This window comes from Zeus faber, assembly GCF_960531495.2.
Source record: "Zeus faber genome assembly, chromosome: 5".
Taxonomy (NCBI): domain Eukaryota; kingdom Metazoa; phylum Chordata; class Actinopteri; order Zeiformes; family Zeidae; genus Zeus; species Zeus faber.
In genome coordinates, this window is record NC_137192.1 from 1,925,192 (window position 1) to 1,940,324 (window position 15,133).

The window sequence follows — 15,133 nt, forward strand, 5'->3', positions numbered from 1 at the left end:
ACTAGGGACCTACACCAAATGGACCTGTCGCTTGTTGAAGCCGAGTCCCTAGCACTGGACCGACCCAAATGGAGAAGATTGGTGAAACTGATTGGCTCTACCCATGGTGTCGCCCCCGTCGCCAAGCAAGAGACCTGATGATGATGATAATACCACATTTAAAATTTTATTTTTAAATTTAGGGTCAGGTATAGCTCCATCATTGTTTGAAGTCAAAAAAGATCATATTTTATGATGTTAGTTTTAATAAATTATTTATAAATTTATAAATATTAATATAACCTCACTAGCCACTTTATTAGGTACACCTTGTTAGTACCGGGTTGGACCCTTTTGCCTTCAGAACTCTTCGTGGCATAGGTTCAACAAGGTGTTGGAAACATTCCTCAGAGATTTTGGTCCATATTGACATGATAGCATCACGCAGTTGCTGCAGATTTGTCGGCTAAACATCCATGATGCGAATCTCCTGTTTCATCACATCCCAAAGGTGCTCTATTGGATTAAAATCTGGTGACTGTGGAGGCCATTGGAGTACAGTGAACGCATTGTCATGTTCAAGAAACCAGTTAGAGATGATTTGAGCTTTGTGACATGGTGCATTATCCTGCTGGAAGTAGCCATCAGAAGATGGGTACACTGTGCTCATAAAGGGATGGACATGGTCAGCAACAATACTCAGGTATGTTGTGGCATTTAAACCATGGTCAATTGGTACTAAGGGGCTCAAAGTGTGCAAAGAAAGTGTGCCCCCCACACCACTACACCACTATCACCAGCCTGAACTGTTGATACAAGGCAGGTTGGATCCATGGTTTCATATTGTTGACGTCAAATTCTGACCCTTCCATCTGAAACGTCACAGCTGAAATCGAGACACATCAGACCAGACAACGTTTTTCCAATCTTCTATTGTTCATTTTTGGTGAGCCTGTGCGAATTGTAGCCTCAGTTTCCTGTTCTTAGCCAACAGGAGTGGCACACGGTGTGGTCTTCTGCTGCTGTAGCCCATCTGCTTCAAGGTTCCACATGTTCGTGTGTTCAGAGATGGTATTCTGCATACCTTGGTTGTAACGAGTGGTTATTTGAGTTACTGTTGCCTTTCTATCGTCTCAAACCAGCCTGCCCATTCTCCTCTGACCTCTGACATCAACAAGGCATTTTCGTCCACACAACTGCCGCAAACTGGATAGTTCCTCTTTTTCGGACTAGACAGTTGTGCGTGAAAATCCCAGTAGGTCAGCAGTTTCTGAAACAGACCAGCCTGCCTGGCACCAACAACGATGCCACGTTCAAAGTCACTTAAATCCCCTTTCTTCCCCATTCGGATGCTGGGTTTGAACTTCAGCAAGTCATCCTCACCATGTCTACATGCCTAAAGGCAATGAGTTGCTGCCATGTGATGATGACGATGACCTGATTAGCTATTTGTGTTAACAAGCAATTTAACAGGTTTACCTAATAAAGTGGCTGGTGAGTGTATTTCTCTGGCATTTCCACTTTTTGGCTGTATCAAAAACGTACCGAACTGTAACACCATTATTCGTATCGAACTGAACTGTGAATTTTGTGAACAGTTACAACCCTAATAGATAGATAGACATAAACTGAGATAAAATACCGAGATGTTTCCCTACCCACCTGTCTGCTGGAGGGCATGGAGTCCCGGACTCTCTGGGCCACCTTAGCCAGGATGCACACTAACCAGCACTGTCGGTCATACTCCTCCCTGAGCCCCCTGCCCACGCAGCATAGCAGAGCCGCCAGAAGGTACTGGTACCTGCCGCTGAACTGGCGATCCTGGAGAGAATCCTTCAAGAGCCTGAGGGCGGACAGGAGAACAGAAACGATTCATGCAGAGGAGTGGAATAGGACAAACCTGACAATGTGCTGACATATAATAAAACAGAGGCTATGATGCAACAGTCACCACTTATTGCAATTCTATATGTGGCCCGACATAACAAATTCTCACAGAAGGATATTGAGTGGGCAAAATGTCTATTGTCTGTAGAGCATTTCATGCTGTAGGACATCAATTGCACTGTCTTCGCTGTACATTTTGATTTTAGTGCCAAATTATAAACATCTCAAGCTCAACTGAGAAGAAAAAGCAGGAAGTAAAATTGGTCAGAGGTGGCCTTTAATGTGTTCCTCTCTAATCATGCACTCATGCCAAGCGTTAGAGGAAACAACTTCAAACAAATCATATCAAACTTATTTATAGAGCATAGGCTTGGGCGATCATGCAACATTTTGTCTGATTGTGCGCCCAATCGCCATCGCTGATAGATGGAAGGGGGACGTGTGCGTGCATAGAACATTATGTAATGTGGCAAAGTTGTCACATTCCATTTCTGTGGTCGTAGTTGATTCAGTACAATACACTTCACCATAAGGGTTAGAACACATTAAGTCACATATTACGAGATGGAAAACATCACAGTATTTTTTAATTACATGCAATACAAGAACAATTTTACACTATGAACAAAATAGTTCATTGTTATGTTATGAAATTACCTGCGATAGGTAATTTCATAACTCGATAACGATATATATCGTGATGTAGCATCTTTTCTGTATATTCAAATAATAAATAATTAATATTAAAGAAAAGCGCCTTCACAGGAGAGGCAAAATAAGGACATATACTGTATATCAAAATCCAACTTATTTGCAAAATTTAATATGTAAACTTTAATTCACCATCACCTTATGTTGTCGCTGGGCGGTAGCAGACAGGCAAATTGCTGTAATAATCCATCCAATGAGTAAATGCCCTAAATGTTTGTTAACACTCGCTCCCATGTGCAGATAACGTAAATGGTAAATGGACTGCATTCATAAATGGTAAATGGACTGCATTTATATAGCACTTTTCTAGTCTTGCAACCACTCAAAGCGCTTTACAGTTCATATCTCAGATTCACACATCAATGGCAGCGGCAACCGTGCAAGGCACACACATGCTCATCAAGAGCATTTAGGGCTTCAGTGTCTTGCTCAAGGACACTTCAATGTGCTGCCAGGAGGAGAGGAGGAGGAGAATATATGATAACCATTTCATTATCTCATGATGTCTCAAACACAGTAAACTGCACTTACACCGTTTCAATGTGGATTTATCAACCAGGATTTTTCCTGGTTAATAAAAAAAAAAAAAAATCATCCGTCATTGTGTCAGTTTCGCCGACAACACACCATCCAAGTGGCGTTTTCAGTAACCTCAGGCACAGAGACACGGACAACTGGGTTTCAGACACAGTTTATTGTAGAGAGTGGGCTAGCTGGAATAAGCCCAGGAGCAGATGAACACGTCTCATGACAAGGGCTTCTATCCTGAGCGTGTGTGGGGATGGGGGTTTTACCTGCTCTTCGTTAGACTAACCAACGAGCAACAAGTATGCAGCCACTCTGATCCTGGGCCCCAATTACGTAGACCCAGGACAGGTGTGGCGGCTCAACGCACACCATCCCCACACCACAGTCATTAATTTCCTTCGTCGATCGATGAAGTCAATTGGCGCAAGCCTAATAGAGCAAATGCAATTCAAAGTGCTTTACATAAAATACGCAGATTACGCAGGTAATTAACAAAATAAAAAATGTAAGAAAATAAGTAATACAAATAAATTTAATATAAAATGAAAAATATAAATATCATAAATAATATAAATAAAAAAAGCAATACAAACATATACTGTAGATACAACTTATGTAAAATTAAAACACAAGGAATATAGATATAAATAAAATACACCCAGATGACAGAATCACTCCTTATGTAAAAGCCAGGCTAAAAGGTTGTGTTTTAAGATAATTTTTAAAGAGTTCTACTGATGGTGCTTACCAGGAGCCCCCTGGTAGACTGTTCCAGAAACCAGGACCATAAACACTAAAAGCTGCCTCCCCATATATATCTTGGTCCTCACCCTCGGAGCGACCACTATTCCAGTGCCAGAGGACCTGAGTGACCAATTGGGCACAAGTTGCCCACAAGAAGCATGTCAGAGATGTATTTAAACACTAAAGAAATAATCTTAAAATCCACTCTAAAACAAACAGGTAACCAGTGTAATGTTCCGAGGTCTCTCATTTAAAAGACACCTCATTGTCATTGAGCAACCTGATTGAATAAAGCCACATTTGGGAAAGAACAAAGAGAGCAGGAGTGGGGGAGCGAAATATGAGAAAATGAAAGAGGAGGCAAAGGGAATAGAAGAAAACCAAATGAGGAGAGATGGAAAGAGAGGTATAGTTGTGAAATGTGGAAGTACACCGACCTGAATGAAAGCGGGCGAATAGGTGTAATTCCAAATCCCACCAGCAGGCGCCAGTAAACTCTAGACCAGGCATGTCCAAAGTCCGGCCCAGGAGCCAATCACGGCCCCTGGTCAGATTTCATAAGGCCCGCAGCTTCGGTTTTATAATGTCTTATTTATGACTGTCAAACAGAATAAATCAATCATAAAAGGTTCAAAATGCACTTTCTCCTTTCACCTCATGGTGGCAGCACCACTCTAGTTATCTCGCTCTGTGACTTTTCTGTGAAGCTCGTTAATTTCTGCCATGGCACCTGTAAATAAATGGAGGAAGGTTGACAGTGAGGACCGCCGCTTCCAGGAGAAATGGGGATTACAATTTTTTTTTCACTGAAAATCGAAGCAATTGTGTTTGCCTAATTTGTCAAGAGACAGTTGCCTTGGTTAAGGAACTCAGTGTAAAGAGACACTACCAGACAAAACATGCTAACGCATACGACAAGCTAACAGGGAGTGAGCGCGCTGAAAAAGTGAAGCAACTCCAAGCTGCTTTGGCCTCACAACAACGACTCTTCACACGGGCCTGTGAATCAAATGAAAGCCTCACCAAAGCAAGCTACGAAGTGGCTATGTTAATTGCCAAACATGGCAAACCTTTCACAGAGGGTACATTTATCAAAGACGTCATGAAAATGGTGGAGCACATTTGCCTCAAGAAAAAGCAAGAATTTGCTAACGTTTGCCTGGCTCGTAACACTGTGAGAGACAATTGGGGGACAGGGGAGTGATGTTTGATTATTTCTCAGTAGCCTGCGATGAAAGCACAGATACATCTGACACTGCACAGCTACTGATTCTTTTGAGAGGAGTTGACGATGACATGAACGTAACTGGAGGAGCTGCTTGACCTCCAAAGCCTTAAAGGCCAAACAAGAGGAACAGATTTGTTCATTTCTGTTTATACAGCTGTTGATATGAAACTACCATGGAGTTAATTTAGTGGGATTATTACCGATGGTGTGCCTGCCATGGTTGGTGAACGAAGTGGATTGTCCACCTTGATCTCCAACAAAGTCAGCGAAGAAGGAGGTAACGCTATTAAACTCCACTGTATAATTCACCAGCAGGCTCTCTGCGTAAAACATCTCAAATTTGGACATTTTATGAAACCTGTGGTAAAGGCAATCAATTATATTCGCTCTAAAGCCCTAAACCACTGCCACTTTAAGCAGTTCCTGCTTGACATCCAGGCTGATTATGGAGATGTAGTATATCACAATGATGTGAGGTGGCTCACATCATTGTGATATATAACAACCCCTCATTGCCAGGGGTCCGCACTGCAGCGATTTTTCTCTCTCAGAGAAGAAATTGGACATTTTTTGGCTGAAAAGGCACAACCGATGCAAGAACTGTCAGATACTATAGGCTGGCAGATTTGGCCTTTTTGGTTGATATAACAAAGCATCTGAATGCGCTGAACGTTAGCCTCCAAGGACAAAACGCAGTGGTGAGCCAACTATATGCGCACATTAAGGCCTTTGGAAACAAGCTGCAACTTTTCCGATGACACTTGTCACAAATGGAACCCTGCACTGCATATTTCCCATCTTTGCAAGAGGTCATGGACAGTTTTCTACAGGAAAACATCAGTGCGCAAACAATGATGCAACAGCTATCGTATCTCTTTCTGTGGAGTTAAATGAACGCTTTCCGGATTTTGCAGCTATTGAAAAGGACATGTTGCTTTTGTCTTCTCCCTTCTCCGTGGACCCCGATGATGCTCCGCCACATCTGCAGCTGCAGCTCATTGAGCTGCAGTGTGACAACAAGTGGCGCAGCAGACACCAGCAGCTTTATCTTGTTGACTTTTACCGGCAGCTGGATGAAGGTAGCTTTCCAGAAATGCGAACAATTGCAGAGAAAATTATGAGCTTATTCAGCTCCACAAATTTGTGAGAGCAGACATTCTCTGTCATGAACTTAAACAAGAACTACTTGAGGTCAAGACTAATGGACTTCCACCTACATGACATTTTACGCATCTCAACCATTGCCCTCAAACAAGACCTGGCCTGTCTACTGAAATCCAGATCTCAGTATCACTCTTCTCATTAGTCTCAGTAAGAAACCTGTTTCTTGGTAAATCTGAAATTCTGAGTGTTTTAAATGGTAACATCTGTCACTATTAACAGTGAAACTCAAACGCAAAAGCAAAGTTATAAATATATGCACTTGGACTTTTGACACTTATTGCATTCAACTTTTGAACAAGGTTTGCCTAAAACTGCAGATGTTATGTACATATAGATGTGACACAAAATATTACTTTCCGGATGATCTTGTGAAAGACAGGAGCAAGAGTCATGTTTTAGACTTAAAAGTTAACAGACTTTGCATTACTCATAATAAGTCATGTTTAAAATGAACATGAGGTTAGACTTTTTATCAACTTCATGGAAGTTTAAGGTATTCCATACAGTTTGTTCTGTGTTGTCTGACTCCAGATGTGAAAGGAAGACAGAATTGGTTTTTAGATTTGTTCACACCCGATTGGCTTAGATTTGGTTACATTGTAATTAAAAAAAAAATGATAACTGTGACAAGGCAAATAAAATTGTTATAGAACAGTGCATTTGTATGTAACTTCTTCACATTGTCAAATCTGGCCCTCTTTAAAAAAAAGTTTGGACAACCCTGCTCTAGGCTCTACAACATGTCCTATAAAAGAAAGCAAAAACCACATTGAGACCATTACCTTGCCAGTCTTGGCATGTTGATGCAAACAGAGTGAAGGGAGGGTGTACATTTCCTTATTTTTGAATGACTGATTATAGCATGAGGTAAAGTGGTACGGCAACAAACCATTATGATAATATGATATCGCCATCTTCACCATATCATCATTGTAACATTTCATTATAAATCTAAAAATACCTGACTGCATGTGTATTATTTGTGTGTATTGCTAATTCATTTCATTTGTAGGAAAAAAGGTGCTGCTCACCAGAAGAGGTAGTGTGCTATGCGCACCTCCCCGATGGCCCTACGCAGCAGGAAACGCACAAGCGAGCTGTCCAGGTAGCACTCGTACTTCAGCGCCTGGTGGAGACCAGTGGCGTACGTCAAAACTGAGATTTCCAGCTTGTAGGAAAATCTTCACAAATGTTTTTGAGACTAACAAATTAAAAATTTCAGAAATGAATAATTTCAGAATTACCAATGTGTGACAAAGGATATAGAGCTGTAGATCTGATTCAGTGAGCGAGGGAAATAACGGCCAAAAATCCAAGACTACAACCTAATTTGGCCCTGATTCTACGTGATGATTTGGCCAATTGAAAGAGAAAGCTGAACACTATACCATGAGTGGAGCCATGGAGAATATAAATTCCATTCCAAACAGCTCAACATTAAATTCATACTTGTTTTGAGATGTTCTCTTCTTCCAATTACCAACTTAGGCGGTATAGTTCTAAGGGTGAACTACTGTACATCTTTTGTGACTATATCCATATCCGATAATGGGATGATTGGCTATAAAATGAAGGGAACCAACATTTAAATTAAAGCCTGGGTTGGCAAACCTATCCCTTAAGCATATGTCATGTAAATGCACCAAAATGTTGCCAGATTTTACCTGGACTAGCTGAGGGAGAAAGTCCAGCAGCTCAGGGTCAGAGATCGAGTCCATCCACTGAACAGCTGTCCTCCTCAACTCCTGGTCTGGAAACCTGGAGAGCGCACGCACACTTTTTTTTTTTTACCTGAATCCTATTTGAGACATCCACAGACATGAGAGGGTCTATTACTATCACTATACAGGTACTCCTCACTTAACAACCGAGTTCTGTTCCTAGGACCAAGTTGTTAAGCGAATTGGTCCATAAGCAAGGACCTGTGTTATTTCACGGTAATGGGGCGTGGCGATTGCGAACGCTAGTGTAGTGAATACTGACAGACTGTGGGAAAGAGCCAGACTGAGAACGGTGATGCGTGATGAGATGCTTGATGCTGAGATGCCACACTCGCAGCATGCACACCACGGTTTTGTACGCAGCATACAATACAGGCTGGTCAGAGAACTGGTTGTAAGTCTGAACATTCATTAAACAGGTAGGTCGTTAAGTGAGGCGTACTTGTACTAATCCATAACATAACTGAATTGCTCGCCCTGGATGTAATACACTGGTCCTGGCTGACTGAAGACTTTTCAAGGGGTTGCGGAAACCTCCCCCATGCACCCCCCCGCAAATCCCCCACTGGCCTTACGAGGCGTGCAGGAGTCCGAGCGCGTCCTGGTGAGTGAGGCAGGTCCACTGCTTCATCAGGGCGTAGATGTCGGGCAGGCAGGCCCACTCCCAGCGGGGGGCACTGGCCAGGACCAGAGGCAGGGCCCCACTCTCTGCTTGGCAGAAAGCCCTCTTCTCCCACAAGAGACGCTTGTCCTCCATCGTCAACCTGAGAAAGAAGCAGAAATGGGGGACCAAGAGATAGATGTAAGCTGGTGGTAATCAAGTTTCGCTTCTACCTAGTTATTTGACATTGCATTTAGCACCGTTATCTCAAATGACAATAGGTAATAAGCATTTTCCTTTACTTTTTTTTCTGTGAGGACGTTCAGCTTCTGTATTTCAAAGTGTTTTGTGAAGAAAGTGCAAGACCGCACGTGTAGTTTGAAAAGAATATCAACTGCCGTCCAATTCTAAACCAACGGGCTCAGCGACAATCTCCCATTGGCATATTCACCCAAACATTGGTAGCACTAGACGGAAGAATTGCAGCGGGCCCGTCACCACTGCATCCTGCATTATTTGGACCCCGAAAGGATTCCTGCTTCACAGTAATCTGGAATTTACATTTGACTTGCACGTTGTCCTGCATCTGTTTATCTATCAATCCATCCATCCATTGCTCTGTTCACCTACACGCACAGCTGCGAGATCAACACAGTGTCTGTCAGTGTTTCAGTATGATGTGTGTTTTTCCCACGAGACAGAAGCGAATTCTCTCTGGAGTCTGAGTCATTTTATATAAACCAACACAAGCCCATTTTTCCTGTTTGAGGCCATAGTTATAATGACACATACAATAGATATTAGGCCAAAGTCGCATAGGCCACTACTATGAATTACACTGGGTTCCCAATTATTATGCAGATTATATTTTTCTCTGATTTTCCTAAATAGTCGATGCAAATGACAGTCAGTATATTTTTCAAGTCATCAACCGTTGGGGTATAATTCAAATGTTATTGAACAAAACTCCCAATGATAACAGTATTTTTTTCAAAAATAAAAAACTCAAAATGCACTGTTCCAAATTATTATGCACAACAGAGTTTCAAAACATTTTATAGGTTGTAAAGAACTTGAAATGGTTTGTTTGCTGAATGTGCAGCATTGGGAGGTCATATTTACTGAAATCAAAAGCTATTTCAATCAAAAACATCTTAACTGGCCAAGTTACATGTTAACATAGGACCTTCACAATTCTTGCAGCCATTGAACTTGTGAGTTTTTGGAGAGTTTCTGCTTGAATTTCTTTGCAGGATGTCAGAACAGCCTCCCAGAGCTGCTGTTTTGATGCAAACTGCCTCCCACCCTCATAGATATTTTGCTTGAGGATGCTCCAAAGGTTCTCAATAGTGTTGAGGTCAAAGGAGGATGGGGGCCACACCATGAGTTTCTCTCCTTTTATGCCCATAGCAGCCAAGGACGCAGAAGTATTTTTTGCAGCATGAGATGGTGCATTGTCATGCATGAAGATGACTTTGTCCATGGAAGAAAGTGGTCAGTCAGAAACTCTATATTCTTTGCCGAGGTCATTTTCACACCTTCAGGGACCCTAGAGGGGCCTTAGCTCTCTCCCCATGATTCCGGTCCAAAACATGACTCCGCCACCTCCTTGCGGACGTTGCAGCCTTGTTGGGACATGGTGGCCATCCACCAACCATCCACTACTCCATACATCTGCACCATCCAGGGTTGCACGGCACTCATCAGTAAACAAGACTTTGAAAATGAGTCTTCATGTATTTCTGGGCCCACTGCAACCGTTTCTGCTTGTGAGCATTGGTTAGGGGTGGCCCAATAGTAGGTTTATGCACAACTGCAGGATCCTACACCTTGAGGTTCGCGGGACTCCAGATGCACCAGCAGCTTCAAATACCTGTTTGCTGCTTTGTAATGGCATTTTAGCAGCTGCTGATGAATTTGTCTGGCAGAAACCTTCCTCATTATGCCTTATGCCTTATGCACAAACCCATCTGTTGCCTGAATCAGCCACAAATCTCTTCAGAGTACGATGATCGCTTAAGTTTTTGAGAAATATCTAATGTTTTTATATCTTGTCCAAGGCATTGCACTATTTGACGCTTTTCGGCAGCAGAGAAATCCTTATTCTTCCCATATCACTTGAAACCTGTGACCTGCTTAATAATGTGGAACATCCTTCTTAAGTAGTTTTCCTTGAATTGGGCTCACCTGGCAAACTAATTATCACAGGTGTCTGAGATTGATTTCAGTGATCCAAAAAGCTCTGAGACACAATACCATCCATGAGTTTAATTGAAAATTATTTTTTTTAATGTTTGACACTTAAATCCAATTTGCAAAATAATTTGGAATGCAGTGTAAAGGGATACTAAAACATCACCCCCACACTTTTTTTCTTATTTTAGTTAAGGTCAGAAGAGGACATCATTACAAATGTCATACCTGGGTGTCCAGTCCCAAGCTAGGGTCAGGCTACATTCCAAAAGTGTTAGCTCAACACAGCTAGCCTAGCTCCTGCGAAAGGAGAGGAGTACACTTTCCAAAATTCAAAAGCTGAGTTATGGATTATTATGGACTTTTGTATCATGTTATGTTTTGAATTGAATAATCCTTTTTTTTTTTATTTTATAACTTTTTTAACAACCAAAAAGAGGGGAAAAAAAAAAAATGATAGTTTCCCCTTGTGGCCACCCATGGGGCCTCATCGACACTGAAAATGACATCCACTGCGTGCACGCACACACAAAAGAGGAAAAACGGGGAAGTGGGAGGAGGACTGGAGTAGAGTGCAGGGGATTTAATCATGGGAGGGGGCTGCCAGGGTAAAATCACCTAGTGACCAACCACCACGGACTTTCACACCGGTTTACACCAAAATCTGCATGTATACCTGGTTAGTCTACCCCGGAACATGGGTAGACTAACAGCTAAAAATAGGCGATTGCTGCCTTTCCCATTGCCTGTAGACAAGTATGCCTTTCTTTTTTTCAGAAAAGGGCCAAAAAAATAGTAGAAGCATGGAGTATCCATGCACCTGCAAAGGATCGGCATCATGCGCTCCCTCGGTGGCAGGGAGCGGAGACGCTACTCCGGTTCAGAGACAGGCTTGGGGTGGTGCTGGAGTGGCTCGGACCCGACGGGGAGTGTCTTTGTCCCTGGAATGAAACCCGGGTGTAACTAATGACAAATGGCAGAAGTTAGTGGGTGTTACCGGGTTTTTGGCTCAGTGGAAAAACAGTATCTCTTCCAGATGTTTGCTCCCAGATGTCTAAGTGTTGGATGATGTCTACGAGCCAATTCATTAATCCTGACTGTTATCCAGAGGGAAGCTAAAAGCTCATGCTTTCCCTTAGCATTAGCAGACAATACATCAGCCTGTGAGCTAATGACTGTCACACATGTCCCATTTCTGTTCTGTGAGTATGTGTGATATGTAAACTGTGGATTCCAACATCAGGCAGTAGCGTGCGTCTGCAGTGTGAGGTCCCAGGAGAACGGACAGACCTGCCGCAGACTGTAAATTTCCCGTCCCCTGGCGCAGCGTTTCCCTCTCCTGTGTCTCCCGGGAAGACTGGACCAGTCCCCGCCCTGCACCGCGGCCACAGCATTGTCTACAGGAGGTACAAGCACCATAGGTGCCAGAGCACGCCGCGACCAACAGCTGGCCCGCCACCTCCAACTGGCAGCCAGGCGGAGGACCAGCCCCGCGCCAAGCCCCAGCACCCACGCGGGCTTCCCTGGATCCCCAGCCTGTCCTGACGCCCCAAAAGAGAATGTCCTGGGGGCGCTTCGTCCGACCCCAAGAGCCCTGCGGGAAACCAGGGCCCTACACAGATGCCTGGGCAGAGGTGTGGGCACTGTGGGCGGCAATGCCGAGTCATCGTTGGCGGGCGTGAAGGGTCCTGGAGTGGGGAAATCCCAAGGAGGATCATCCCCAGTCCCATTGGCCTTCCCCATGGACGATTTGCCGCTGGAACAGTGACGGGAAAATATCCTACGCAGGGCCTTTGAGGGGGTAGTGAAAATCGATGCCGTAATGGTGCGCCCAGAAGCCAACTCACCATAAACAGGCGGCCAGTCACCTCAGATACGATAAAACACTGCAGCGGATAATGGCTGGCTTCTATAAGCCAGGCATATGGGCAGATATACACAACTGGTACGCCGTGTGTCCTGAGTCCCAACTGGTCAACCCTCCAGCCAAGAGCGCCGTTGAGGCCCCTGCAACTAGGGGAGGTGCCGTTAGAAAAACTCTGTATGAAGCACATCGGGCCATTAGACCGCAGTGTTTGCGGGTACCGTTTTGTGTTCGTCCTAGTGGATTATGCAACCCAGTACCCCGAAGCAGCCAAAAGTGTGGCGCAGGCGCTGTTTAAGGTTATCTCCCGAGTCGGGATTCCGAAGGAAATCCTAAACGACCAGGGCACTTCCCTTTGAAACGTACACTTCGGGAACTTTACGAGTTACTGGGCATCCACTCAATTCGGACCAGCGTTTACCACCCCCAGACCGACAGTCTAGTGGAGTGCTTAAATAAAACGCTGAAAACCATAAAATAGAAGTTCGTTCACAACGATAGCCGTAACTGGGACAAGTGGTTGGACCTCCTGTTGTTTGTGGTGCAGGAGGTTCCCTAGGCTTCCACGGGACTTTCTCTCTTTGAACTCCTCTTTGGCACACTTTGATAATAATAATCACACCAATCAACTACATTTTCCGTATTAATACAATTTGTCTTCTATTTTAAATGGGAAAACACTGATGTGTTGATGTGCGGTGTGTGTGTGTGTGTGTGTGTGTGTGTGTGTGTGTGTGTGTGTGTGTGTGTGTGTGTGTGTGTGTGTGTGTGTGCGCGCGCGCGCATCTGACCAGAAGGGGGACTTCTTCTGCAGGACGTCTTGCAGCTGGATGTGGCTGACGGTGTCCAGCCTGGAGAACTCATACTGGGGACAGAAGTCGGCTGGCGCAGGAGTACTGAAGCGCACTTCGAAAGCCGAGGTAGGGAAATCCACCTGGAGGGTGGAGGCGTCAGATTAGTTAGTCGGAATATCGTCAATATTGGAACATGAATATCTTTTCAGTTAAAACTAGTTGAAAATGGCCATATACTGTACAGTATATCATCTGTGTAGGATGGATTCCAAAGGATTCCTAAAATTCCATTTGCAATGGTTTTTCCTCAACTGATGGATCCCGGTCCAAAAGTGGGTTGCGGGTGAATTTCTAGTGGACCGCGTTGTGTATGTCCATTAATATTTTTTGGGGTGTCTCGTGTCTTGACCCCATATCAAAAACATCCCATACGTAACACCATAATAGAGTTAGAAGAAAAAAAGACACCACGATACAATTATTGTTAGCCAGATCAAATAAAATCAAATTAATTTAATTAATTTAATTTAATTTCGTGGATTAATTCATTAATTTATCAGATTGTCACTTGCTTCGATCAAGACTAGGTGTCAAGATTAAGCGTTCACTGCAGTGGTTCAGGTCTCAATCAAACGATCTCAATCTGGATCAAATGAATGGGAATGGTGATATACTGTTTGTATATGATGATTTTAGATATTGATGACTCCCCAGAGATCTAGTCAACAATCTAGTCTTGTTAGACACAAACTTAGTGCCTGTTAGCGTTACCAAGATGCCAACGTCTCTGAAAGTGACTTTGAATGACAGCTTGTTGCATGGCCCGATGGTAAACTTGGGAGATTTCAATCATTAGATACTTTGTGTGTATCACCTGAAGGATTACGCTGTCGGGTTGGCTGAAATTGGGAGAGCTGGAAAGGGCATTTCCACTTCCTGGGGTAGAAGGCCACAAACCCAGCAGCTTCCTGCCGCATGTCAGGATGCTACCAGAACACACACACACACACACACACACACACACACACACACACACACACACACACACACACACACACACACACACACACACACACACACACACACACACACACACACACACACACACACACACACAATGTTGGGGATCATCGGGATGTTTATACACAACAGATTTAAAAGGCTGGGATGATGAGGATTGGTGATAAGGGGCACGAAGAATCTCTCCAAAATTAGGGTGTAAGCTAGTATAAATAATCGGGAATTTTTAACCCTAACCTTATATTTAAATAAGGGACTGTCTCAACAGACCTGTAGTCAAAATGCTGTAGTCATACGGTCAACAAAGCGGCTGAACAGTTGTAAAGAAATGTTTTAAGCTTATGGTGATTGGGTGTGCTGGCATTACTGACATTTCAGCGCTGAAATCCATTACTTATCAAAGAAACGAGTAGTGGTGACTCGGCGGACTCACTGTCTGAAGTTAAATAGAGGCAGGGTCACCCAGCCCAGTGCCTCGATCCGCCTCTGTCTGCCCTTCTCCTCCGCCCCCCCAGGGGGCGGCAGAGCAGTAGCATGTAGGGTCACCGTCAGCTGGGACTCCCTGGGGAGTTGGTTAATCTGCACGGGAAAACACACCCTGGTGGTGGGAATGGAGGGAGAAAGAAAGGCAGTTTGAAGGAATGATATGGAGTGCCTGAAGTAGGTTAGTATGACTATAATTCTGTTGCTCCAGTCATG

The 15,133-nt window shown here is 43.8% G+C and overlaps 1 protein-coding gene across 1 annotated transcript in view; it reads right to left on the reverse strand.

Moving 5' to 3' along the window:
• Positions 1-15,133, reverse strand: part of pik3c2b (phosphatidylinositol-4-phosphate 3-kinase, catalytic subunit type 2 beta) — a 107,845-nt gene that overhangs the window by 34,348 nt on the left and 58,364 nt on the right. The window contains exons 13-19 of the mRNA XM_080000177.1: positions 14,868-15,032; positions 14,289-14,400; positions 13,412-13,554; positions 8,538-8,726; positions 7,906-7,999; positions 7,273-7,367; positions 1,642-1,822 (exon numbers count right to left, since the gene is read on the reverse strand). Of these exons, the coding sequence (XP_079856303.1) occupies positions 1,642-1,822; positions 7,273-7,367; positions 7,906-7,999; positions 8,538-8,726; positions 13,412-13,554; positions 14,289-14,400; positions 14,868-15,032 (979 nt within the window). The remainder of the gene's footprint in view (positions 1-1,641; positions 1,823-7,272; positions 7,368-7,905; positions 8,000-8,537; positions 8,727-13,411; positions 13,555-14,288; positions 14,401-14,867; positions 15,033-15,133) is intronic.